Source organism: Trachypithecus francoisi, unplaced genomic scaffold (genome assembly GCF_009764315.1).
Source record: "Trachypithecus francoisi isolate TF-2019V2 unplaced genomic scaffold, Tfra_2.0 Contig01585, whole genome shotgun sequence".
Lineage (NCBI taxonomy): Eukaryota > Metazoa > Chordata > Mammalia > Primates > Cercopithecidae > Trachypithecus > Trachypithecus francoisi.
In genome coordinates, this window is record NW_022681444.1 from 2,352,529 (window position 1) to 2,378,769 (window position 26,241).

Genomic DNA, 26,241 nt, shown 5'->3' on the forward strand with positions numbered 1-26,241 from the left:
CGTGACCCCACTTTTAATGCCATGTACTTTACACACGCTACCTCTGGCTCCCACGCCCTGGAGGACAGAGCTGGCTACTGTCCCCAGCGCTCTCCTGGGACATCCTCAACCTCAGTACTGGCCACTCCTGGACAAAAGGGGTAGTGGCTCCTGAGCGGGCCCTCTTGGGCATCTACCATGTGCCAGGCCCTGTGCTTGGCTCACCCCTGGAGTCCTGTGGGGCAGGGCTGATGCTCCCGGTTATGAGATGGGGAGACAGGCTCGTTGCTCTCTTGTCTCAAAGGGGTGCAGGGACCCTTTGCAGTGCATAGTCCGCAGGGCGCGAGGTCTGGGCCGCGCGGTGCGTGTGGCCGGCGCGCCCTCTAGCGGCCGCTCTGCATGCCGTGTTGCCCGGCGCGAGAGCTGCCTTAGGGTGGAAGCGCAGCGGCTGGAGCGGGAAGTCCCTTCTCCGAGCCCACCGGGGTCCCGCCTGCTGCAGCTCCACTTCCTCCGAGCTGCGAGCGGCCTGGCCCTGCCTGTCAGTCCTCGTGGCTTTGCAGGGACCCCACCGTGGCTGTACGCCCCGCCCCGATTACCATGGAGACGGCTTGTACACAGTTTCCCCTTTCCTCCGCCCAGTCCTGGGGTCCCACGGCCGCCTAGGTGGGAGCCCGCCAGGTCGGGGCGGGGCCGGGCGCCCATGAACAGCGGGGTCCCGGCCACCCTGGCCGTGCGGAGAGTGAAATTCTTCGGCCGTCACGGCGGGGAGGTAAGGCCCAGCGGGCTCTGCCCAGACTCCCGGCTTTGGGTGCAGAGTGGTTCCTGGTTCTGTGTAGTGGGGGTTCCAGAATGTTCTCTGGGCATTAGCTTAGGATATTGAGTCTAGAGTAGACTTTGCTAACCCAAGAAGGCTCAAAGTAGGCGCTCGGCTCCAGTGCTGGGCCCCAGCTCCAGAGCAGCTCTAGGTTCTAAGCTCTGCCTCTAAAAAGAACCCGGGGCTCTGGGCTCTGCCTGGAGAGGGGCACAAAGCTCCCTGCTGACTCTGGTGTTTTCTGGGGCCCTGGCTCTAAAGTGAACTCAGGGCTTAGAGTAGATTCTGGGCTCTCCGTTGTCAGCTGCGGCTTTGGAATGGGATCTTGGCTCTGGGGTTCCAGGCTAAGGTTCCAGAGAAGGCTCCTGCTTCCAGCTGCAGGCTCTGGTTTTACTGGGCTCCAGGGAGCCCAGTGGGTCCGGGTTCTGGGCTCTGGTGATGGAGTGAGGCTTGAAGTCAAGCTCCAACCCCAGGCTCTTAGGGGCAGTGTTTAGGGGCCAGAGATGAGTGGACAGGAGTTTCTTCCCCAGAATGGGACCGCTTTTGTGCTCTGTTTCTAGGTCAATTCCTCTGCCTTCTCCCCTGATGGCCAGATGCTGCTCACAGGCTCAGAGGATGGCTGCGTGTATGGCTGGGAGACCCGGAGTGGGCAGCTGCTGTGGAGGCTGCGTGGCCACACAGGTGGGGGTCCCACACCTGGCTCAGAAGACCTGAGGCACAAGGCTCAGGCATTCTGCAGAGCTGACCGCAGTGACCTCCGATGAGCTGGGCACGGGTGCAAGGCAGGGCTAGGCAGGACGGGAGATGGGATGTGATACCTGGGCACTGTGGCTTAGACTCTAACAGGCCTGGACTCGGATCCTTCTTTAAACACACACACACACACACACACACACACAAACTGTGATGTAACACACATAATACTTACCGTTGTATATTTTTTTGTGTGACGGAATCTCGCTCTGTTACCCAGGCTGGGCAACCTTGGCTCACTGTAACCCCCGCCTCCTGGGTTCAAGCAATTCTCTGCCTCAGCCTCCCGAGTAGCTGGGATTACAGGCACCTGCCACCACACCTGGCGAATTTTTTTTTGTGTTTTTAGTAGAGACGGTGTTTCACCATCTTGGCCAGGCTGGTCTTGAACTCCTGACCTTGTGATCCACCCCCCCGCCTCAGTCCCCCGAAGTGTTGGGATTAAAGGCGTGAATCACTGTGCCTGCCTTGTTGTATACATTTTTAAGTGTACAGTTCAGAGAATCCAGTACCTTCACATTGTCGTGACACTAATCTCCAGAACTCTTTTCCTCTTGCAAAACTGAACCTCTGTCCCCACTAAACAAGTTCCCAATCTCCCTCCTCCTAGCCCCTGACAACCACAGTTTTTTTTTGTCTCGATGAATCTGACTTATCTGGGTGCCTCTAAGTGGAGTCACACAGTATTTGTCTTTTTGTGACTGGCTTATTTCACTTAGCATGACGTACTTAAGATTCAGCCATGTCGTACCTACCACTGTTTTGACTTTGATCTTGGTCAAGTCCTGTCACCTCGCTGAGCCATTTCCACTGGCACGATGGAAGCAAGGTATCTAGCACCCAGTGAGGACTCAATAGATGTAACTATTTTAATTACTATTCAGGAGACAAGAAAAAAAAAATCAGGCAATTATAGGCAGTCTGGTTAATGCTGCAAGGAGGGAAGATCAGGGGCTGGGAGCTCAAAGGAGGCAATTAACCTAGGCAGCGGTTGTTAGGGCAAGTTTCTGGGAGGTCTCTACTTTGACTTGGGTATTGATGATTTTTCAGATGAGCACACTGAGGTTGGGTGTTCCAAGGCTGACAGCCCAGCCCAGGCCAAGCCATGGAAATCCAGGCATTTCCGGGAGGCTGGAGTTTGGGTGAGGGGAGGCTGGCGACGAGGCTGGAAAAATTAGCAAGGATTGGACTGCATGGGCAGAAGGTGCTGGGCAGTGCTCTGTCCCCTGACTTTGGCCACCCGCCCAGGCCCTGTGAAATTCTGCCGCTTCTCCCCTGATGGCCACCTCTTCGCCAGCGCCTCCTGTGACTACACTGTCCGCCTGTGGGACGTGGCAAGAGCCAAGTGTCTGCGGGTCCTGAAGGGTGAGTGAGCTGGGAGCCAAGCAGCCAGGCCTGCGTTCCCTTTCAGACGGTGCTATGTCCTGTGTCATGTCACCTTTCCTCCTTCCCCGACCCCGGGCTGGTACCTGCAGGTCACCAACGGAGTGTGGAGACGGTCAGCTTCAGCCCTGACTCGAAGCAGCTGGCATCAGGTGGCTGGGACAAGCGGGTGATGCTCTGGGAAGTGCAGGTATGTCGAGGGCCTGGGGCCACCAGCCTGGGACTCAAGGTCCAGTTCCAGAGAGGATGTCACCAGTCTTGCCCTCCCGGCTCAAACACTCCACTGGTTCCCCAGGGCCCATGCCCACAGCGGGCAACCAAGGCTGCCCCCACCTGGCCACAGCCGCCTCTCCAGGCCTCCCTGCACACAGCAGCCCTCAGGCTTTTTGCACAAGGTCCCCTTGCCTGGACTGTTAAGGCCCAGGTAGCCAGCTGCCCTCTGCTGCCTCCTGAAGCTCAGAGCTCTCTCTAGTCTGGCCAGATGCTGCGCCTCTTAGTTGGGCACCGTGACTCCGTCCAGAGCAGCGACTTCTCACCCACGGTGAACTGCCTGGTGAGCCTACCCTCTGCCCTGGGCCCCACCTCAGTGGCCCCATACCCACTTGGAGCTGAGCGGTGGGAAGGGGATGGACTCTGGGACCCATCTAAATGTGGAGTAGGTGGGGAGCTGGCGGGGCCAGACTCACAGAAGCTGCCTGCAGGCCACTGGCTCCTGGGACTCCACCGTACGCATCTGGGACCTGCGGACCGGGACCCCAGCAGTCTCCCACCAGGCGCTAGAGGGACACAGTGGCAACATCAGCTGCCTGTGCTACTCAGCATCCGGCCTCCTGGTAAGTGGGTGTCCTGGGTTCCAGGCTGGTCCCCTGCTGGCAGCCAGGCCCTTAAGGCTCCCAGGCCCCAAACCCCAGGGATCAGAGCTGTCTGCCGTCCAGGCCTCCGGTTCCTGGGACAAGACCATCCACATCTGGAAGCCCACAACCAGCAGCCTGCTTATCCAACTGAAGGGCCACGTCACCTGGGTGAAGAGCATAGCCTTCTCTCCCGACGAGCTGTGGCTGGCCAGCGCCGGCTATTCCCGCATGGTAACCACCCTCCCTCCACCAGGAGCCCTCAGCACTCACTCCAGAAGGCCCACATCCCCACTTGCCCTAGCTAGGAGGGGGCAAGGGCAGGACCCAGGTGCCAGCCTCTCCACCTAACGGCCAGCACAAGGTCAGGGCTGGCCCACTGGCAACTGCATTGACATTTCCATGACCCAAATGGTATCAGGCAGAAGGGAACTCCTCCTCTGAAATGTCAAATACAGCCCACAAACAAAACCTACACCAAGAGGCTCAGATGTTCTTTGGGCCAGGGGTGGTGGCTCACACCTGTAATCCTAGCACTTTGGGAGGTAGAGGTAGGTGGATCACCTGAGGTCAGGAGTTCAGGCGAAAACTCCATCTCAAAAAAGTGTTGTCTGGGACTTTCCTGGAGGTGGCTTCAGATGCCACAGTGGCCTGGCGAGGCTTCCTGCCATGCCCCCTCCTTTTCCAGGTCAAAGTCTGGGACTGCAACACAGGAAAGTGCCTTGAGACCCTGAAGGTAAGGCGCGGCGCTGTGTCACTGAGGGAGCCATGGACAGCTTCTCCCAAGGCAGGACTTGCCTTGAGTCCCACCCTCTACTCTTGGCAGGGAGTCCTGGACGTGGCCCACACCTGTGCCTTCACCCCAGATGGGAAAATCTTAGTGTCTGGAGCTGCCGATCAGACCAAACGTCGAATATCCCGCACAACCACATCACCCAGGGACCCTCAAACCTAACACCACCTGGGACGGCACCGACCTCACCCGCTCCCCTCAGTGGCACGCCGCTACCCACCACAGGCCCAAAGTGACTGTGCCAGCATCTAACAGATCCCCATGGCCAGGACTCTCCCAGCCCCAACCACAGCAGACAACGGCAGCGGGCGGGATGCTTGCTGGAACCCATCAGACACCTGGTCCCCAGAACCAGACCCACCCGCCTCAACCCCATCAGTGGAAGTGCCAGGAAACAAAGCAGTCTCAGCCAGCTGTGCTTTATTGACAACGCGCCACTCAGGCCTTGACTGCGTACTTCCGCAGCGGGTACAGCCGCTCCTTCCGCTGCTGCTTCTTGGTCTTCAGGTTCTCCTCGTGCTTGTTGAGCCGGCGGCGCATGGCGCGTGTCTTCTTAGGCCGCAGGTCCAGGGGCTTGTACTTCTTGCCCTGGGAGACAGATGGCAGGGTGAATCCAAGAACCCGGGTCTGAGGAGCAACTGCAGCAGCTAATGGGGCTCAGGAGGGCCATCCAGAGCCACTCAGGAGGACGCTGCCACCAAAGGACTGGCAGCAGGCCACGTACTTCACTAGCTCAATTTAATCCCCCCAAATTTAAGCCTGGTGGGGCCATCCTCATTTCATGTAAGTCTGCTGACCTGGGCTGAGTGCCCAAGTCTTGGCAAAGCTGTGGAAGAGCTGGGGCGTGCACCTCAGGCAAGTTGACTCCCAACTCAGTGCTCCTTCCACTGCCCGATTCCCAGTCAGGAGGGCAGTCAGTCACATGACAATCTACTACAGGGTGCGCAGCCAACCCCGGGTGTGGTTACCGCTCCCTTGGCTCTGGTTAGCGAGTATGCTGGGGGCTGAGGCAGTATTCCATCCATCGGTATGCAGGGCCCACCAGGTGCTGCCCACATGAATGTCCAGCCTCAGAGGCCTGGCTGGCCAAGGCCACTGGCCTCATCCTCTTCCTGCTTTGGGGCCCCTGCCCACAGCTGTCACAGAGCCATCATCTGTCTTTCCATCCTTGGCTCCCACTCCTGCCCCACTTGCTCTCCAGCAGGGGGTTCTAGACCATGACGGCTCTCACTGGTCCCTCCTGAAGGGGGCAAAGGTCCCCTGCGCCCCCGTCAGGACTGGGCCCTGTGCTGCGAGCTGGCTTGGCAAAGAATCTGACCCAGTCCTGGCTCAGGGGTCCCAGCCTAGTGAGGAAGACTGAACAGGTAATAAATGGCCCATGGTGTGGGGGAGGAGAGATGAAGGAAGGCATCTCTTAAAGATGGGCAGTAGCCTCAAATGCAAGCACGGGGGGACCAGGGGAAAGGGCGTGCAGGGTCTCCCTGACCTCAACAAGTCAGGTGCAGGATAGACCCTAGCTGAGCTGGATTCTCAGGTCACAGGGCCCCAGGCCCCTGCAGGTGGGCAGAGGACTGCAGAAAGATCCCTGGACAATGAGGGCCAGCCCTGGAGGGTACTTGGAGGCAGGAAAGTCTTTGTCCTCCCACATCCCTCATTCCTGCTGGCACTGGCTAGGCATTCGTCCTTTTCACATTGGTTAACCCCCTAGAGTTCTGCTGTCCACAGAACAACCTCTAGCCACACGGAGCTGCTGACATTAAAGATTTACTTTTGCCACACACATGCTAGTGTCCCCTGAACAGCTAACATAGCTACACTATGGCTCTTTTCATTTTTTTGAGATGAGGCCTCACTATGTTGTCCAGACTGCACTTTAACTCCTGGGCTCAAGCCATCTCCTGCCTCGGCTTCCCAGGAGCTGGGGTTACAGGCCTGTGGCACTTCATCAGCCATGGCTGCTGTTTCCATGTGTCAAACCTTCAAGTTATTCAAACACTAACTTGGGTAGTAATGTGGAACCATTTTGCACATTAAAGACCCTCGGGCGCGGTGGCTCACACCTGTAATCCCAGCACTTTGGGAGGCCGAGGCAGGTGGATCACAAGGTCAGGAGATGGAGACCATCCTGGCTAACAAGGTGAAACCTCGTGTCTACTAAAAATACAAAAATTAGCTGGGCATGGTGGCGGGCACCCGTAGTCCCAGCTACTCGGGAGGCTGAGGCAGGAGAACGGCATGAACCCGGGAGGCAGAGCTTGCAGTGAGCCGAGATTGTACCACTGCACTGCACTCCAGGCTGGGCAACAGAGTGAGACTCTCTCAAAAAAAAAAATTCAAGACCCTCATCAGGTAACTTTGGGGGAGATTATCCTGGCTAATCCCAGAAGGCCCGATCCAATCAGCTGAAAGCCTTAAGTGCAGGGCTGAGGCTCCGTCCAAGTCCCCTCTGGGACCAGCAGCTTCAACCTGGGCCCTGAGCCCCAGCCAGCCCCCACAATCACCTAAACCCATTCTTCAGAACGCGTTGGATGTGTGTGCACAACGTCTCCCGCTAGTTTTGTTTCTCTGCTTGAACCCTAGTAAGACGAATGTTAAGGACAAGACCAGAAAATGGTCATCAAAATTCAAGACTAAGAGGGGGCCAGACACCTGTGCACACCTCCCAGGACACTCAAGCCGACCCTCCCCAAGGCAAGATTTGGAACCGGGGCCCATCATGCCATTGGTTGTGGGTGTCTAGGCCTCGGGGCCCTCATCTGAAAAATGAGCATGGCAGGTGCCTGGCAGGGACTGACTGATACCCAGTACTAATAAGAGGCAGTAAAAACCTTCAACAGCTAGTCCCATCACTGCCCGAGCCACTCAACTGAGAAGGCTGGATTCAAAAGCGGGGTCTCCAGCCAGGATACCCCAAGCCCCAATGAATGACTGACATGTGCAGCCTGAGGAAGTGGTCTGCAGAGCCACATGCCAGTGCAAGACACTGGTAGAAGGGAGAGCCTGGCAACAAATTGGGAAGGCCAACCACTCTCAGCCCCAGGCACCAAGCAAAACCTCTTTACCATGCCCCCTGGCCAGGGACGGCTAGCACTTAGCTTCCTGAAGCCAACCCTCCCTATGCCCCAGCAGACTCACCTTGTAGAATTTCCTGAGGTTTTCTTTCTGAGTCTGGTTAATGACTGTGAGAACACGGGCGATGGATTTGCGGACGACTCGTCTACAAAACAGACGTCAGTGAAGATGGAGAAGAGACACAGCACTTCCCAAGGCTCTGGACCCATACATAGGGCAGGGATAGCTGCTGCCTCCCCTATTAGCCCATCCATATTCACTCAGGAGGAAGGTGTTCTGGGAGTGAGGTCTGAGGGGGGAAGTGAGGGGCATGGGATGGGCATTCCAGGAATGGGGCAGGGAATCCAGTGCTGTTGAGCTGTCAGTGTCAGCTGAGACAGTAGAGGCTTTGAGGAGGTGCAGGCTGGATAAATGAGGCAGATCACGGATTTATCCTGAGGGCTAAGACCAAACCAATGCCAGTTTCAATGAGCTGATGGGAGGGAATCATGCCACAAACCAGGCAATCAGGCTAGTTTAGGATATCGCAGAAGAAATGAGACATTTGCACACTGGAGTCACTACAAGCCAGGAGGCTGAAGCAAGCGACAAGCTGGGCAGAAGTTATTTGTACTCATGGCAGGATGAGGGAGTCACCTAGTAGATGGCTGGTCAACACGGTTCTTGAGGATTCAGTGTGCAACCGTGCTTATCCAATCCTCCCACCCCTGCCCCTACTAAGGTTGTTTGGGGGAAAAGAGGACAACCACCTTTTTTTTTTTTGGAGACAGGGTCTCACCTGTCAACCAGGCTGAAGAGCAGTGGCCCCATCATAGCCTCCCAACTCCTGGGCTCAAGTGACCCTCCTGCCTCAGCCTCCAGAGTAGCTGGGACTACAGGCCTGCGCCACACCCATCTGATTTTTTTTGAGAAGTGGACTTTGTACCCAGGTTGATGAACTCCAAACCTACGTTCCTTTCACAAGTCTCCCGCACTCTTAGCCATGTAAAATAACTTACGCTGCCACTCCAGGGTGCAAGCCACCCACCTACCAAGGGGAAAGGTGAATTAAAAACTCAAGTGTTGGTGGGAAGCGGAAGGAAAGGGTCCGGGTAGCTTTGAAGGCAGCATTAAGATGGGTCTCCGGGGATGCACTCCAGGCACAAGGACCGCCAAGGTCAAGGCAGGTAAGAGGCTAAGCACACAACGGGTCTCCCATGCGCCCCAGGATGCACGGAGTGAGCATCTAAGCGGTCAGCTCCTTAAGCCAACTTTGAAATCCTCCCACGATCCCGATGCACACGCGCTCCCCACCCACGAGGGCTGTGATGCGGCCGCCTCACTTACATCTTAGAGAGCTTGGAGGCCGCACCGCCTGTCACTTTGGCGACGCGCAGCTGGGACAGTTCCACCTTCAGGTCATCCAGCTGTTTCAGCAGCTCCTCCTTCTTCTTCCCGCGAAGATCTCGAGCCTTGATCTTGGCCTGCGCGTAAGAGACCGTGTGGCTCGGCCAGGCCACGGGGCCATATCCCCTTCACCTGCGTGGCCAGCCCCCAAAGGCGCGCGATTCGCCAGCGACTACGAGTGCGCCGGAGCCCCACCCAGGGCTCACGACAGTCTCCCTCAACGGCCGTGCTCGGGCAGAGTAACCCAGGCCCCGGCCGCGCGCCTCTCCCGGCAGAGAAGCGAAGAGGCGGGCTGTGGTGGCGCGAGACCGTTCTGCGCGGCGCCCCACAGGCCCGGCTGGCAGACAGAATCCGGGGACTCAGCCTGCACCGCCTGCCCCAACCCCCGCGCCTCACAGCGATCGGATGGCGCCCGATTCCGCCGCTCTCACCATTGCTGCACAAGCCGCCGATGCCGCCGCCGCCGCCCGCTCCGAGGGAAAGAGGAAGTAGGCGGGGCTGACCTCCACAACTACTGCCGGGTGGCGGCGGACGCGGCCAATGGCGCCACAGCGGGGGAGCCCCGGCTCCGCCTCATCTCCCCGAGGAGCGCTGTGGTACGGCCAGCCCCGCCCGGAAGGGCTGGAGCCCCGCCCCGTGGTGCTCGCATTTTTTCACAGCACCACCTGATAGCGAGGTCGGCGTCACGCTCTAGGCGCGCAGTTGGGGAAACCGAGGCCCAACATGGGCGGCAGCTTACCAGAGATGGCACATGGAGGACTCGAGTTCGTCCATTCATTCATTCGGGAAACCTTGCAGATCTCCCAATCTGGGCAACTCTGAGTTGGGCGCCAGTAGTCTGGGGGTGCTGAGGGGAGGAGGAGCCAGAGTTTTCAAAAATGATGAACCAAGGCTCATGTCGTGGAGGAATTTAAAGTGCGAGGTGGGCGGGAGGGGCGGGCTCAGGCAGTTATTAATCCAACTCCATAAAGGTTCTGGGGAGGCAGTATGTGCAGCTGCAAAGAGCATTTACATCTTTTATTTTTATTTATTCGTTTATTTTATTTATTTATTTTTTTGAGACAGCCTTGCTCTGTCGCCCAGGCTGCCAGGCTGGAGTGCAGTGTCGCGATCTCGACTCACTGCAACCTCCGCCTCCCGGGTTCCAGCAATTCTCCTGCCCCAGCCTCCCGAGTAGCTGAGTAGCTGGGATTACAGGCATGCACCACCACGCCTGGCTAATTTTTTGTATTTTTGTTAGAGACGGGTTTTCGCTATGTTGCCCAGGCTGATCTTGAACTCTTGAGCTCAGGTGATCCGCCCGCCTCGGCCTCCCAGAGTGCTGGGATTACAGGTGTGAGCCGCCACGCCTGGCCCCCAGCCTTTTTTTTGTTTTGTTTTGAGACAGGGTCTCGCTCTGTCACCCTGGCTGGAGGGCAGTGGCGCGATCGTCGCTCACCAAAACCTCCGCTTACCGGGTTCAAGCAGTCCTCCCACCTCAGTCTCCTGAGTAGCTGAAACTGCAGGCACAAGCCGCCAGGCCTGGCTAATTTGTTTATTTTTTGTAGAGCTCTTTTGCCCAGGCTGGTCTCCTGGGCTCAAGCAATCCGTCCGCCTCGGCCTCCCAGAGTGCCTAGGATTACAGGCGTGAACCACCTCGCCTGGCCATACAGCCTTTTTTATTTTTATTTTATTTTTTATATATTTTTTGAGATGGAGTCTGGCTCTGTCGCTGAGGCTGGAGTGTAGTGGCACCATCTCAGCTCACTGCAACCTCCGCCTCCCGGGTTCAAGAGATTCTCCTGCCTTAGCCTCCCTAGTAACTGGGACTACAGGTGTGTGCCACTATGCCCAGTTAAATTTTTGTATTTTTAGTAGAGACAAGGTTTAGCCAGACTGGTCTTGAACTCCTGACCTCAAGTGATCCACCTGCCTCGGCCTCCCAAAATACTGGGATTACAGGCATGAGCCACTGGACCCGGCTAGTACAGCTAGTACAGCCTTTCTTAAAGTGAACCTGACCAGGTTTCAAATTCTTGCTCTGCTGCCAAGGTAGTAGTTGAGACTCTTGGGAAATCTCTTCCCCTCTCTTGAGTCTCAGTTTGCTGACATGTGAAATGAGGCATTTGTGAGAATTAGAGGAGATACCTGTAAACCTATTAACCCCAAATCTGATGCATAACAATGGCTCAAAATATCATCGGTGTTCATGTTCCCAGAGGAAGGAACACTTCAGTAGAGCCCAGAAAGTGAAATGGGGATTCACAAAGCAGGGCATGTTTAGGTTTTCTGATTAATGTCTGCCAACCAGTAGGCATTAATCAGTACTCCAGTGCCACTCCCTTGCCCTTAATAAAGACACGCCACGTCTTAGAGCTATGGTTGAAGCCAGATTGTCCTCTTGTTACTACCAGGTGTAACCACCCACAAGGAGACTTCTCCCATCTCCTATGAGTAGCAACCTCCTCTGTGCAATCCTCTCCTTAGCCCCAAACAGGCTGAAATAAAATGATGCATTTATGTGTCTGTTTCCATAGCCAACCTAGAAGTTCTCTGGGGACAGAACCTTGGCGGACAGCTGAATTATTTTTTCTAGTCTTCAGGCCCAGCACATGAATGCTTGTTGGATGAGTTAATGAACCATGACCCACACCAAAGTGAGGCAGGCTTCCAGGAGGTGGAGGGATACGGGGAAAAAAAGAGAGGAGAGGGCAATCCTGGCATGGCTTAGTCTTTTTCTTTTTTTTTTTTTTTGAGATGGAGTCTCACTCCACCCAGGCTAGAGTGCAGTGGCACGATTTCAGCTCGCTGTAACCTCTGTCTCCCAGGTTCAAGCGATTCCTGTGCCTCAGCCTCCTGAGTAGCTGGGATTACACAGGTGTGTACAACCATGCCTGGCTAATCTTTGTATTTTTTTTCCCCCACCAAAATGGAGTCTTGCTCTGTCGCCCAGGTTGGAGTGCAGGAGCATGATCTCGGCTCACTGCAACCTCTGTCTCAGGGGTTGAAGTGATTCTCCTGCCTCAGCCTCCCGACTAACTGGGATTACAGGCATGCGCCACCACGCCCAGCTAATTTTTGTTTTTTTGGTAGAGACAGGGTTTTACTATGTTTCACCTGGCCACCATGTTGGCCAGGCTGGTCTCGAACTCTTAACCTTGTGATCTGCCCGACTCGGCCTCCCAAAGTGTTGGGATTACAGGTGTGAGTCACTCCACCTAGCCGGCATGGCTTAGTCTTACATGGAAATCTAGGCCGGGCACGGTGGCCCAGCACTTTGGGAGGCTGAGGCAGGCGGATCACCTGAGGTCAAGAATTCGAGACCAGCCTGGCCAATGTGGTGAAACCCCATCTCTACTAAAAATACAAAAATCAGCCAGGCATGGCGGTGCGCGCCTGTAATCCCAGCTACTGTGGAGGCTGAGGCAAGAGAATCGCTTGAATCCGGGAGGCGGAGGTTGCAGTGAGCCGAGATCGTGCCATTGTACTCCAGCCTGGGTGACAAGAGGGAAACTCTGTCTCAAAAAAAAAAAAAAAGTCAAATGGTGCATGGTGGCTTTCCTGTTTTTCAAATGCTTATACTAGAGTTAATGACTGCACATCTTTTTCTTTTTTTTTTTTTTCTTTTTTTTTTTTTTGAGACGGAGTCTCGCTCTGTCGCCCAGGCTGGAGTGCAGTGGCCGGATCGCAGCTCACTGCAAGCTCCGCCTCCCGGGTTCATGCCATTCTCCTGCCTCAGCCTCCCGAGTAGCTGGGACTACAGGCGCCCGCCACCTCGCCCAGCTAGTTTTTTTTTTTGTATTTTTTAGTAGAGACGGGGTTTCACCATGTTAGCCAGGATGGTCTCGATCTCCTGACCTTATGATCCGCCCATCTCGGCCTCCCAAAGTGCTGGGATTACAGGCTTGAGCCACCGCGCCCGGCCTGCACATCTTTTTCAAAACTGAAGTCATTTGTGACTCTTCCTCTTACATGCCACATCTAGTCAACCAGCAAATCCCATATACTGTACCTTCACAATTCACCCAACTTGAGACCAGGTGAGGTGGCTCACATCTGTAATCCTAGCACTTTGGGAGGCCGAGGTGGGTGGATCACCTGAGGTCAGGAGTTCGAGACCAGTCTGGCCAACATGGTGAAACCTCGTCTCTCCTAAAAATACAAAAAAAAAAAAAAAAAAAAAATTAGCTGGGCACGGTGGTGGGTGCTTATAATCCCAGCTACTCGGGCGGCTGAGGCAGGAGAATCACTTGAACCTGGGGGGCAGAAGTTGCAGTGAGGCAAGATCGCACCACTTCACTCAAGCCTGGGCAAAAGAGCAAAACTCCATCTCAAAAAATACAAAATTGCGGCTGGGCACAGTGGCTCATGTTTGTAATCCCAGCACTTTGGGAGGCTGAAGCAGGTGGATCACCTGAGGTCAGGAGTTTGAGACCAGCCTGGCCCACATGGTGAAACCCTGTCTCTACTAAAAATACAAGTTAGCCAAGTGTGGTGGCAGGCGCCGGTAATCCCAGCTACTCCAGAGGCTGAGGCAGGAGAATCACCTGAACCTGGGAGGTAGAGGGTGTAGTGAGACCAGACCATGCCACTGCACTCCAGCATGAGCAATAGAGTGAGACTCCATCTCAAAAAAAAAGTTGTCTGGGTGCAGTGGCTCAATGTAATCCCAGCACTTCGGGAGGCAGAGGTGGGTGGATCAGGATCAGTAGGAGGTCAGGAGTTCCATACCAGGCCAACCAACATGGAGAAACCCCGTTTCTACTAAAAATACAAAATTAGCTGGGCATGGTGGTGCATGCCTGTAATCCCAGCTACTCAGGAGGCTGAGGCAGGAGAATCGCTTGAACACGGGAGGCCGAGGTTGCGGTGAGCTGAGATAGCCCCGTTGCATTCCAGCCTGGGCAATAAGAGCGAAACTCCGTCTCAAAAAAATAAAAAAAAATTTACCCAACTTGTTCCCACCATCCTCATTGGCCCCTGCCTAGCTTGGGCTACCACTATCCCCTGGACGGTTGTTGTCACCATCTAAATCACCTCTCTCCTTTGGTTCTCGATCCCAGATGTGTTCTCCATACAGTTGCTTATAAGATCCTTTTCAAACAATTCAGACCTCTGATCATATCACTGTTCTGCTCAGAATTTCCAGAGCTGTCCTATTTGAATTAAGACTGAGTCCTTTCCTCGGCCTACAGAGCCCTACTCTCCTCCCAACCCCCATCTCATCTCTCTTCTGTTCCTGGCTGTTTCTCAAATATACCCAGCCCACCCCAACCTCTGAGCCTTCGCTTAGTTGCCGCCTTCATTTCCTTCCAGTCTCTGTTCAGTGTCACCTCCTCAGGGACACCTTTTTTTTTTTGAGATGGAGTCTCGTTTCGTCGCCCAGGCTGGAGTGCAGTGGCGCGATCTCCAATCCCTCAGCTCACTGCAACCTCCGCCTCCCGGGTTTAGGAGATTCTCCTGCTTCAGCCTCCCCGGTAGCTGGGACTACAGGTGCACACCATCTTGCCCGGTTAATTTTTGTATTTTCAGTAGAGACGGGGTTTCACCATGTAGGCCGGGCTGATCTTGAACTTCTGATTTCAAGTGATCCGCCCACCTCAGCCTCCCAAAGTGCTGGGATTACAGGTGTGAGCCTCTGCACCCGGCCAGGACACCTCCTTTGATTACTTTATGTAAGGCACACTCAGGCACCGCATGATTTTTTCCCCCCTCAACACTGTCAGCCCTGACATAGTATAATACGAATTTTTAAATGCTGTCTCCCTGGCTGGAATGGAAGTCCATGACCATGAGCAGGGACATTATTCCATTTACCAGTTTCTTTGGGGGCAGTTTTCTTTACTGGTAAAATGGGCACTTCTGGGTTCAAGTTCCTTCTGACCTGGATGTTCTGGGGATATGAATTTCTGCTGTCTCACGGCAGGCCTGAATCACAAAGACTTTTTCCCAGATATGGAACTGTATTGCAGGTGGGCTTTTCGTGTTTCCAGGACCCCTGAGGCTTTTTTTTTTTTTTTTGAGACGGAGTTTTGCTCTTGTCGCTCAGGCTGCAGTGCAATGGTGCGATCTCGGCTCACTGCAACCTCCACCTCCCGGTTTCAAGCGATTCTCCTGCCTCAGCCTCTCAAGTAGCTGGGATTACGGGCCTGCGCCACCACACCCGGCTAATTTTGTATTTTTAGTAGAGACGGGGTTTCAGCATTTTGGTCAGGCTGGTCTTAAACTTCTGACCTCAGGTGATCCGCCCGCTTCGGCTCCCGCAGTGCTGGGATTACAGGCGGAGACTTTTCTTTAGCGCCAGTTTCCCACTATGGGAGTCTGTATCCTGGTTACCACGGAAGATTAGGTTGCATCATAGTCTGGCAATAGTTTTTTGATCTTTAGACACAGTTCAATGAGAAGTATTCGAAGCAGTAAAAATGAATCACATTCCAACTACTGACTTTTATTAAGAAGAGTACTATCAGATGAAAATAGTTTTCACAGTATCATATAAAAAGACCCATTTTACTTACCATAAGGCTAAGATCGGCCGGGCGCGGTGGCTCAAGCCTGTAATCCCAGCACTTTGGGAGGCCGAGACGGGCGGATCACGAGGTCAGGAGATCAAGACCATCCTGGCTAACACGGTGAAACCCCGTCTCTACTAAAAATACAAAAAAAAACTAGCCGGGCGAGGTGGCGGGCGCCTGTAGTCCCAGCTACTCGGGAGGCTGAGGCAGGAGAATGGCGTAAACCCGGGAGGCGGAGCTTGCAGTGAGCTGAGATCTGGCCACTGCACTCCAGTCCGGGCGACAGAGCGAGACTCCGCCTCAAAAAAAAAAAAAAAAAAAAAGGCTAAGATCAATTGACAGAACCCCTGGGGTAACAGCCCAGGCCCCAAATCTGACACCTCAGAGTCGTCCTTGACTTCCCTAACCCGCTTTCCCCCATCTCAGATTCTGAGAATTTGGTTTCTATCAAGATGTGCCTCTCAAGCCAGGCCTCTCCTGCCAGGACAGTGGCCACAGGGCCATCTCCCTCTCCTGGGGCCCCAACTGCCTGGTCAAGGTGACTGCTACACACTTGGGGTCGCAGAATCCCTCGAGTCACGTCTTCAACGCCTTGTCAGCCCTCTGATCGCACTAAACGTCTTTAAAGCCTCCCACTCCTTTAACAGGGTCACCTCTGTGTACAGGCGGCCTCCTCGTGGTAAGTGTGGCGGCGTTCAAGATTCCGAGACACAGACCTCTCCCGCGTCACTCCCCGGGCACAGGAACTCCTACTCATCCCTCAGTAATCAGCTCGAAGGTTTCTTCTCCAAGAAGCCTGTCCGGCACTCGAGAAGTAGAGCCGCGAGCCTTCTCCCGGCGGCCCAGCCTTCCCCCGTCCAGGTAGGGATCACCCCGGGAGCCCGCGCCGGGCCCCGCTGAGGCCAGGGGCTCCTCGGAGGCGCGGGAAAGCCGGATAACCAGCGCGGTTACGGCACACACGATGCGGGGCCTGCAAGGATACCGGGCGGCCGCTCCTCAGTGGTAAGACAGAGGCTCCGCGTAAGAGATACTGAGGTCGGAGAGGCCGCGGAGACCCCATACCCCACTTCAGGGGCCAGGTTCCGCCCCCACCCCGATGACGCTTCCGGATCCGGCGTGTGCCGGAAGTGGGCGGGCGGCGGCGGCTGCGCGCGGAGGCGGTGGAGGAGGTGCTGGGAGCAGCCCGGTGGCCGCTTCCCGCCCCCGAGCCGGAGCCGGTGCGAGTGGAGCAGAACTGAGGTCGGGCCGCGAGTGGAGCCGGCTGAGCGGGCGCCGAGCTCCCGCCATGGCCCGGAACACGCTGTCCTCGCGCTTCCGCCGGGTGGACATCGACGAATTTGATGAGAACAAATTTGTGGACGAGCAGGAGGAGGCGGCGGCGGCGGCGGCGGAGCCAGGCCCGGACCCGAGCGAGGTGGACGGGCTCCTGCGGCAATATCCTTCCCTGACGCGGCGTCCGGGCCTGCGCGCGGCCTTCCCACCTTCCCACCTTCTCGGGCCCCTTCGGGCGGGCCTCCGCTGTCTCCGATCCCCGGCCCCCTCAGGTCAGCCTTCAAGTCCCTGCCGACCTGACTCCCCTGGGCCGTGCTCTCCTGAGTCCTGGTCTCCCTGGGTCCTTCCTCCCCAGCCCTGGCCCCTTCTTGTGCAGCGCAGCCCCGCAGGCCCTTGGACCCGGTGGATGGGCTCCCTCGGTAGCCCCGCAGGTCCCGCGCTCTGCTTCCCCTCTTGCCTCCTCGTCCCCTCACGCTGTCCCTTCCTGGGGGCCCCAGCACTCCGTCCCTTCCTTGCAGGAAATCGGGCCTGTGGCGGGGCTGGGTCGGCGGCAGGGGGGAGGTGAGCCGTATCTGAGTAACCGAGTGATCGGTGAGGCTGGGGCGCGGTCTTCCGGGGCCAGATTGCAGCAGGGCGTGAAGATAGGTGGGTGGACTGCTGTGGGGAAGACAGGACCCAGGAGGGAGTGGAGGCGGCCGTCGTATTTCAGCCCTGGGGTCTGAGGTGGTGCCTCTCCTCCCCCAGTCAGTCTAACCCTCCCGCTTAATGCTAAGAAAGGGGAACCCTATGGTTCCTCTGGTCACCTGGTGGTCTCAGCTACGCTCAGCAAGTGAGTCTTGGCTCCCCCCGTACCCTTCTGGTGCAGGAAGCAGCGGAAAGAACTAGTAGTTCAGAGCTAAGAAAAACCAGACACCTTGAAGTGAAGTGTGAAAGTAGAGCCCCACGCCTGGAAATGACTGTTCTTGTGGCCACAGAAAACAGCATTTAGAAAAGATTAAAAATAGAGGTGATTGTCACAGCCTTGCTTGGTCCTTTAGCAGTATGAGCGCAGGAAACTGACTTATTCTCACCGGAAGGATTTTTCTTTATTCAAATGGTGTTCCAGGAAGCATGTCCCCTCCCCCCGCACGGGCGGGGGCAGGGTTGGAGGCCCATGCTGTACATAAATCAGGTTCTCGGTGTTGAACCAGTTGACTCAGCTTGGAAAGTGGGACCTGCTGCTTTAGGGGGAGCCCGGCAGTGCTCCTCAGTGTGCCTTTAAAACGAAAACCTTCAGACTTGGTTTGAACAGGAATGTGTTTTCGGAAGTGGAGATTCAAACTTGTCATTCCTGCCCCATCAGGATCTCCCAGTCCACCCTAGTTATGAAATGGGGTCAAGGGAAGAGTCCCCAGGAGGGAAGGTTGGTTGTAGTCGGGTGCAGGGCCTGGCTTATGGAGAGTCAGTGCTGAAGAGGGCTCCAAGGTCAGGCCTTTGGCCCAGGACCCTCATTGAATAAATGAGGTCAAGCCTCTCAGCTGCTGCCTTGGTCTGGGTGCAGAGCCTTGTTGAAGGTCATGTCTTGGGACTCCCCTGCCTGGTGACAGGTTCCTTGAGGCTGCTTAGAGGCCTGGGCTTAGCACATGCCGGGGATGGTCGTTTCTCCATTCATGGCAGCGTCAGAAACCTTGTTACCATGGAGTGTTCCACCTGGGGTTGGGGAAAGGGAGGTTAGCTGATACAGATAACTGAAACCCTGGCAAATACTGGAGCCAGGTAGGGAGGAGAATGGAACTGATATTTATTGAGTCTATCATGTGCCAAGAATTGGACTTAGACCGTTGAGGACAGGGGAGCAGGGAGAGGGATAGATGGATTGGGGTTGGGGAGGGCAGAGAGGGACCCTGTCCTGGGGCTATATAGGGGAGTGTGTGTGGCGGGAGATCACGCAGATGGAGTAGAAGAAACTCGGCTGTGCAACTTCGCACACGGCGCGCTATCGTGCTCTGGCTCTGACCTCGGATAGGTCACATACCCTTTCACAACTCAGCATCCTCCTCTGTTACGTGGCAGACAGCCGTGCTGGCTTCCTAGGTTCTGTGGGAGCCTCATGGGCTAACATCAGCATCACTGGGCACACAGCAAGTGTCTGCTCAGGTCTGCAGCTAGAGCAGCAGCACGGGATTGTGGGAGGAGCTTGAGTGCCAGGGCCATCTAGACAGCTTAGTTTTGTGACCTTGTGCAGGTAATTTCCATTCTCTGAGCCTCAATTCCATTGCCTTTAAAATGAGATAATGATTATTGTTACTGGGATATTTGGAATGAGATGGCGTGTGAAAGTGCCAGGCACAGGATCTGAGACCTTGTGGCAGTTTAAAAGTATGAGTTCCTTTCCCCTCCGTGAAGCAGCTTCTAGACTTCTGGATCAGGGCTCTGTCCACAGCAGTGGTCTTGAGCGATTTTGCACCCCTCCCCTCCACCTCAGGAAATTAGAGACATTTTGATAGTTACAGCTTAGGGATGCCACTGGAATCCAGTGGGCAGAGGCCTGTGACCCACAGCTAAGATCCCACGTCAGAGAATCCAGGGTCCACAGTGTCAGTTGTGCCGTGATTGAGGAAGATCTAGAGATGAAGGGCTGGGCAGGGTTCCCCCAGCACCACAGCCTATTCTCTGAAAAGGTCTAAAGCCAGCCAAGTATGACAGCCGGCTTCATGAATGATAGGTGATTTCAGGGAGGCCCTCCCTGCACCCCACATCACCCAGCTGCTGAAGGCCCTCACCCATCAATGGGCCGAGTGATTGCTGGACACATGGTGCTGAGGTAACGCCACAGCAGCGGCTTTTTGTCCCCGTGGACTAGTTTTATCCCTGCCCTTCCCCATCCATCATTTGAATGATTCCATTTGTTAGTTGTGCCAGGTTTACATGAAGAGCAAGTGAGCCTATGTTTTCTGTTTAGCCTATGGGATCCTGCTTATTGCTTTGGAGACACCACATTAGAAAAGAGTTACAAGGTCTGGGCGCGGTGGCTCACGCCTCTAATCCCAGCACTTTGGGAGGCCGAGGCGGGCGGATCATGAGGTCAGGAGACTGAGAACATCCTGGCTAACACAGTGAAACCCCATCTCTACTAAAAATACAAAAAAAAAATTAGCCATGTGTGGTGACGGGTGCCTGTAGTCCCAGCTACTTGGGAGGCTGAAGCAGGAGAATGGCATGAACCCGGGAGGCAGAGCTTGCAGTGAGCCAAGATGGCACCATTGCACTCCAGCCTGAGCGACAGAGGGAGACTCCATCTCAAAAAAAAAGAAAGAGTTAAAAGGTAGTGGTTATCAGTGGCTGATATCAGGCTGGCCTTGTTTGGATGGGGAAAAGAAACTCCAGAGCTGAAAGACAGAGGGACTGGGCTGCCTCTTGAGTGTGGAAGGTGGATCAGAGCCAAGCAGGGAGCTGGGGAACCAGGGCTGGGAGTGGCTCGCCTGGTGGCGCAGACCCAGCTCACTCAAGATGGAGCTCACACTGGGGAAGCCAGGAGATTCAGCTCTGCTCTGAAGGCCCTTCCTGTCTGCACGTGGGTATCACTGCGTGAAGAGGAGTAGAGACCCGATTGGGCAGAAGCCATTCCTTGTTCTATTTTTGAAGCTTTTTGGCTGAAGCCAGTGTTTCACACGAGGAAATGAAAGTTGGCTGATGTAATTCAGTTTAAAATAGGTGTCACCTTTGGGGACCTAACCCAGATTGTAATTTTCTTTTGCATGCTGGATATTCAGAACTCAGCAAAGAATGTGTTGTCAGGATTGCAACTGAGGTTGGGGGGTAAGGGTGGAGACTGGCTCATTGTTGACAAAAGCTTCTGTTAGATTGATAAACTCTTTCCAGGTAACAGTTGGGACCTCATTGATCCCAATAGGTCTTAGAAGTTCTAGCACATCTTAATTTCCTTCATAGTTTAATTGATGAAGAACATTGATGAAGAGTTAGGAGATCTGCTTTGTACCTGTATTTCCCCCTTTTTTAGAGTGAGAAGATGAGAATGGCCTCCAGTTCACATGTACGGGGTGCTGTGAGGATCCAGTAGGGGAGATACGGTGCCCAGCACCAAGCAGGTGCAAGTGAGCGCAATCCAGTTTTACAGCAAGTTACCCCTCAAGGGCAGTTGCTTTGATGGGGAAGCTAGAGAGGGAGGAAGAAGGAGGGTTTGCATGGTTGGCAGAGGTGCCCTGCACCCTCCCCGTGCGGGCGGTAAACAGTCTCTGCCCACCTGGAAGCCGTGGAAGGTGGGTGGTATGGATGAGATCCCATCTGACTGTTCCCTGAGCTGGTTCTGAAGTGAGCTTGTTAATGACAGCGTGGACGTGCTTGAGCCTAGCCATCCTTAACTGGTGGTGATGCACAGGGGACATGCTTCGGGCATTCCATGCAGCCTTGCGGAACTCTCCCGTCAACACCAAGAATCAAGCTGTGAAGGTAAAGGGGTGGCGCTGCGGCTCTGCTGGGTGCTGTTGGGACCAGGGCTGTGGGTGTCTGCCCAGTGGGAGTGTGAGCTCCTCGGGGCTCTGGGTGGCGTCCGTTTCATCCGCATCAGAGGGAGTGAGCTGGCACTGGGCAAGTGCTTCCACGGGAGCCTCTGGCACTCCCTAGGTGGTGAGGCTCCTCTGACATCAAAGCTGTCAGTGTTTATACGAGAAACTCCCCACGGAAGCCTTCACTGCCGCTCGCGGCCTCGTAGGCTGAGAAGTCAGCCTGGCCCTGGCTGATGAGGAAAATGCATGAATTCACTCACTGTGGTGCTTATGCTCCTACAGCCTGAATAGGCTTTGTCTGCCCAAGGATTTGAAGTACCTGTATGCTTTCCTACCTTCTAAAAACTAAATTGTGCTTACTGCATCACCAAGGCTAAAATTTGGTTCAGGGAAAGGGGTCTCCCTGCAGCTGGGATTCTAGCAGCTGTGACAGCATCTTGATGGCACCGACGGCTGCACCTTCACAGAGTTCTGGGGAACGGCCCCACCCTTGTGGGTGTGAACACAAGAGGGATGCTGCAGCCGAGTCAACTTGGTTTTATTTTTTGATAGTCCACCACCATTGTGGCGTATAATAAGGCCTTATTGGTGTCATCTAAAATAGTGATGGGCTGGGTGCCGTGGTTTATGCCTGTAATCCCAGCACTTTGGTAGATGGAAGGATCACTTGAGCTCAGGAGTTTGAGACCAGCCTGGGCAACATAGCGAGACTTTGTCAGTATTAAACATTTTAAAAAAATAATTAGCTGGGCATGGTGGTGTGTGCCTGTAGCCCTAACTGAGGTGGGAGGATTGCTTGAGCCTGGGAGAGGCTGCAGTGAGCTGAGCTTGCACCACTGCAGTCCAGCCTAGGCAACAGAGTGAGACCCCGCCCCTCTCTCCCTCTCTCCCTCTCTTTCTCCCTCTTTTTTATTTTCTCTCTCTCAGAGTTGATACTTGTCCTAGTAAACTTCCTAGTCCCCCCAAAATAAGTAGAATAACTTGTTGGCATAAATAAAAGATACTTTGAAATTTAAATACACAAAAGACGTTCTAGCCTGCTTATTTTAACCATCCTGGACGAATTAGAAACTGGGTGGTGTTTCTAGAGAGCTGTGTCCTTGCTTTTGTGTGGGGCATGGCGGCCTGCACAGCTCTGGGCCTCACTTGCTCTTTTTCGTCTGCAGGAGCGAGCCCAGGGTGTGGTGCTGAAAGTGCTCACAAACTTCAAGAGCAGCGAGATTGAGCAGGCCGTGCAGTCACTGGACAGAAACGGTGTTGACTTGTTAATGAAGTACATTTATAAAGGCTTTGAGAAGCCCACAGAAAATAGCAGTGCAGTGTTACTCCAGTGGCACGAAAAGGTATGTGAACGCTGCCATGCACCCCAGTGAGCCACCTGGCTTGCCCCAGTGTTCAATCAGCAGGCCGGATTTTCCAGAACAAACGTAGGATGGTCTGCTAGGCGTGTGGGGTCAGAGGACGAGCCCCAACCTGGGACATCTGGTCACTTCCCTCTCCCAAGGAAGCTCCTGGTAGGGACTTGCTGTTTCTGGTCATCGCAGTTACTTTTTTGCTTTTAGCTGCCGATTTATGCCAGGCAGGACAGGGTGCCCTTGGTACAGGACATGTGGGCAGATAACATGGCATGTTAAGGTGGTCGGGAAGTCTAGGTAGGAAGGGGGCTTGCTGGTTGGTTGGGGCTTCGTGATACTTTGCAGTGGTGGAGGCAGCTGTTGGGGGTTCTTAGAAATAAAGTCCTCCAGCCAGCTCTAAGGGCTTCCTGCCCTGGCCTCAGCCTTACCAGGCCAGAGTGAGCAGTGGGCAGAAACCTTGACCTCGCTGAATATGGCCTTCATCCAGCTGAAGCAGAAAGAGCTTTGTCTGCCCTTCGCTTGGGTCTGTGTGAGAGCAAGGCCTTTGGCAGCCTGTGTCCTGCCTGTACCACTGGGGCTGCCTCCCACACCCTCCCTCGCACACCCCTAGTGCCACAGTAAGCACGCCCACCATTAAAGCAGACCAGGCAGTTACTAACATGCCTTCCTTCCTCAGAGGCTGTGTTGAGTTGGAAGAGAGGGGTTTTACAGTGGGCCAGTCCTGAAGGTGGTGGTGGTGCTGGGCTATGGTTGTGGCCTTAGGTCTGCTGGTGGGTGTGCTGTGCCTCCTTGGCCTCCACTCTCCTGGGCTCAGAAGGAAGTGAACAAGTCCTCTGTATGATGGGAAGGCCAGGCCCTCTCGTCCCTTTAAGGCAGCTTGGTGCCTGCCAGCCACCTCAGCAGGTGGCACTCAGTGGGCTTGTGTGCATCTGTAAACTCAGCACTTTGGGAGGCTGAGGCAGGAGGATCGCTGGAGCCCAGGAGTTCGAGACCAGCCCAGGCAATGTAGTGAGACCCCATCTCTACAAAAAAACAAATTAGGCAGGGTGCGGTGGCTCACATCTGTAATCCCAACACTTTGGGAGGTGGAGGCAGGCAGATGACCTGAGGTCAGGAGTTCGAGACCAGCCTGGGCAACATGATGAAACCCCGTCTCTACTAAAAATACAAAAATTAGCTGGGGGGGAGGTGGTGGGCGCCTGTAATCCCAGCTGCTTGGGAGGCTGAGGCAGGAGAATCGCTTGAACCGGGGAGGCGAGGTTGCAGTGAGTTGAGATTGTGCCATTGCACTCCAGCCTGGGCAACAAAAGCAAAACTCCATCTCAAAAAAAAATAAAATAAAATAGCTGGGCATGGTGGTGCACACCTGTGGTCCCAGCTACTCAGGAGGATCGCTTGAGCCCAGGACATCAAGGCTGTGCAGTGAGCTGTGATCTGGGCAACAAAGTGACACCCTGTCTCAAAAGGGAAACTCGAGGGGCTCTGCTTTGTGTGCTTGGTGACACGTTCTCAAGCCAGTTCTGCTCAAGAGCTGGCAGCTTTCAGGACCCCATGGCTCCAGGACAGGGCTCCTTCCCTAGAATGTGCTCTGTCTCAGGAATCCTCTTTTGAGGGTCTGTGATGGGATCTAGGTCAGGGAATGTCCCCCCTGTCTCTGGCAAGCCAGGCTCTCCTTGGCCAGCCAGGTCTCATCTGACACGTTTTCTTTTCCTGCCCCCACAGGCCTTAGCAGTAGGAGGACTAGGCTCCATTATAAGAGTTCTTACAGCAAGAAAGACTGTTTAAAAAAAATAAAAAGACTCATGTTACCTTGAGAAGAATTCTGGATGCCCAGGCTGGTGAAGAAGGGATTGACAGTGGACCATCTTCCTAGGAACTCCCAAGTAAACTATTTCAGGACATGTATCTGCTGAAATGTATTTTATTTTGAAGGTGGAGGGAAAAATCGTCTATTTCCTAAATCCTGTTTAGGATCTGATAGTCTATGCCTTTGTCTCCGAGTACTGCAGAACTGACATTTTGACGATCTACCAGAGTGGCGGCTGGCGTTGGTCAGGTGCGCCTGTGTGCACTGGGGGAGGGACGGTTTGGGCAGGTGCAGATCCAAGGGCTGTGGTAAACGGGAGAGCTTGTGTTTTTGAAGTGGAAAAAAACCCAAGAGTTTGTACAGACATCCCATCTTCCCAGAGAAGGTGGACACTCTTGGGCTCATTGTAAAGTGCCTGCTGCATCAATAAAGCTCTTGGCTTATTAGTATATACATTGCGGTGTGTTTCATATATGTAAAAAAATGGTAATGAATGGGATGGTAATGAATGAGAGTTCAGTTGTTCCGGAAACCCGACGTGGGAGGAGTAGACCTGTGCCCCTGTTGAGTCACCCGTAGGAGCGAGCATGGCAATCCACAGGCCCCCTGCCACAGGACGCCAGCCTTGGCCTCAGAGCCGCTGGCTGCTGCAGAGAGGTGTTTGCTGAATGAACTATTTATTGTTTCTTACTCCTTTGATTTGTATGTAATTAATTTTGGAGCTTATTTAATTTAATAAAGTGCCAAACATTTAATAATTGATCTAGGCTTTAGAAGTCTTCAGTTTGTGGGATTGCACTTGGAATCTTTTGAGGGTGGGGCCTCAGATGTGCCCAGTCACGTCTCCTGATGCTGGGTTGGCTGTGTTGCAGAATCACTGCTGCATGGACAAGCTTTCTTTAAAGAACTAAACGTCAGGAATGGGGAGCAATCAGCAAATAGATAGAAGGCATAATTTTGTTCCCCATAACCAATAACAGAGCCTCTCTGAAGGGCAAAAATGCTTTTCTTTCCTTTTCAGCACGTGTAACTGCAGCTTGCATTCTGTTAAAGGTTAGGGCCCCATTCGCACTCCTGAAGCTCCTCTGGCTCATACAGCCCTTGGATACAGACTTTGACCAAAGTGACACAGTCCTCCCCTCCACAGCTCTCCCCTCCTCAGCCCCTCTGCAGAACCACTGCAATTCTTGGGGGGTAGAATGAGGCTGTTGGCTTCATTAAATTACATTTATTCACCCAAATCCAGTCGGGGGAGGTTCTTTCTGAAAGACACACATTCTCTAGCCCTTGAAGTTGCCTTGGAGTGTTAAATATGAGACACAAAATACCAGATTTAATGAGTCAAAGAAATAGTGACACACCAAACTAGTAAAATCCATTGTAGTTGCATCTGGATTGAAGAGCTTTAATCAAAAAGTGTATTGCACCACAGATGAATTTTCTACAGCAGTTTTCAATAATACAATCCCTATTTACAACATGGAAGGAGAGCTCAAGATCCACCGCTCGTGTAAAGGACTATAGATACCGTCGCTATCACAGAAAGTTTTATACAAGTCAAAGTGCATTAAATCACTTAGAATATTTACTCCACTCTTCCTCTTAAAGCTGAAGGAAATTCAACATGCAGGAGGAAAGCCTAGTCAGTGAAGCCTCCCTAAAGTGAGTACAGACCTAGGAACGGGCCCCACAGCTACACCTAAAACGGCTGAGGAGTGGGACTTGGGGTACGTCTGGGACCAGTTCAAGGGCTGGAGAAGCCACGGAGGCAGCGGACGGG

General features: G+C 54.3%; 3 protein-coding genes across 5 annotated transcripts; 2 read left to right on the forward strand and 1 right to left on the reverse strand.

Annotated features, from left to right (window-relative positions):
• Positions 1-398: 398 nt before the first annotated feature.
• On the forward strand, positions 399-4,969 carry WDR38 (WD repeat domain 38). Of its 3 annotated transcripts, XM_033190861.1 has the most exons (9): positions 399-748; positions 1,351-1,471; positions 2,792-2,908; positions 3,019-3,116; positions 3,399-3,479; positions 3,628-3,759; positions 3,862-4,011; positions 4,466-4,513; positions 4,604-4,969. In XM_033190861.1, the coding sequence occupies exons 1-9, from the start codon at positions 680-682 to the stop codon at positions 4,730-4,732; spliced, it is 945 nt and encodes a 314-aa protein (XP_033046752.1). In that variant the 5' UTR covers positions 399-679; the 3' UTR covers positions 4,733-4,969. The 3 variants fall into 3 exon arrangements, with proteins under 3 accessions (XP_033046752.1, XP_033046754.1, XP_033046758.1); XM_033190863.1 differs by lacking the exon at positions 3,862-4,011 and having other exon boundaries at positions 4,604-4,780; XM_033190867.1 differs by lacking the exons at positions 399-748; positions 2,792-2,908 and having other exon boundaries at positions 1,376-1,471; positions 2,955-3,116; positions 4,604-4,780.
• A 4-nt stretch (positions 4,970-4,973) lies between these two features.
• Positions 4,974-9,619, reverse strand: RPL35 (ribosomal protein L35). The gene is made up of 4 exons (XM_033190878.1): positions 9,460-9,619; positions 8,969-9,105; positions 7,706-7,787; positions 4,974-5,158 (listed from the first exon to the last, which is right to left on the reverse strand). Exons 1-4 carry the CDS (start codon positions 9,460-9,462, stop codon positions 5,009-5,011), a joined length of 372 nt encoding a protein of 123 aa, XP_033046769.1. The 5' UTR covers positions 9,463-9,619; the 3' UTR covers positions 4,974-5,008.
• A 7,030-nt stretch (positions 9,620-16,649) lies between these two features.
• Positions 16,650-25,223, forward strand: ARPC5L (actin related protein 2/3 complex subunit 5 like). Its single transcript, XM_033190871.1, has 4 exons — positions 16,650-16,956; positions 21,171-21,243; positions 22,466-22,642; positions 24,377-25,223. The coding sequence occupies exons 1-4, from the start codon at positions 16,808-16,810 to the stop codon at positions 24,437-24,439; spliced, it is 462 nt and encodes a 153-aa protein (XP_033046762.1). The 5' UTR covers positions 16,650-16,807; the 3' UTR covers positions 24,440-25,223.
• The last annotated feature ends 1,018 nt before the right edge of the window (positions 25,224-26,241 follow it).

What these genes read in the sequence shown, in the direction of transcription:
- WDR38 (XM_033190861.1), top strand. Translation starts at nt 680, where the DNA reads ATGAACAGCGGGGTCCCGGCCACCCTGGCCGTGCGGAGAGTGAAATTC. An exon ending in GTGTCTGCGGGTCCTGAAGG is followed by an intron (nt 2,909 to 3,018) that starts GTGAGTGAGCTG and finishes TGGTACCTGCAG; the next exon opens with GTCACCAACGGAGTGTGGAG. An exon ending in ACTCAGCATCCGGCCTCCTG is followed by an intron (nt 3,760 to 3,861) that starts GTAAGTGGGTGT and finishes TCTGCCGTCCAG; the next exon opens with GCCTCCGGTTCCTGGGACAA.
- RPL35 (XM_033190878.1), bottom strand. An exon ending in GCCTCCAAGCTCTCTAAGAT is followed by an intron (nt 7,788 to 8,968) that starts GTAAGTGAGGCG and finishes TCTGTTTTGTAG; the next exon opens with ACGAGTCGTCCGCAAATCCA. An exon ending in ACCTCAGGAAATTCTACAAG is followed by an intron (nt 5,159 to 7,705) that starts GTGAGTCTGCTG and finishes TCTGTCTCCCAG; the next exon opens with GGCAAGAAGTACAAGCCCCT.
- ARPC5L (XM_033190871.1), top strand. Translation starts at nt 16,808, where the DNA reads ATGGCCCGGAACACGCTGTCCTCGCGCTTCCGCCGGGTGGACATCGAC. An exon ending in GTGGACGGGCTCCTGCGGCA is followed by an intron (nt 16,957 to 21,170) that starts ATATCCTTCCCT and finishes GTGGTGATGCAC; the next exon opens with AGGGGACATGCTTCGGGCAT. An exon ending in CCAAGAATCAAGCTGTGAAG is followed by an intron (nt 21,244 to 22,465) that starts GTAAAGGGGTGG and finishes TTTCGTCTGCAG; the next exon opens with GAGCGAGCCCAGGGTGTGGT.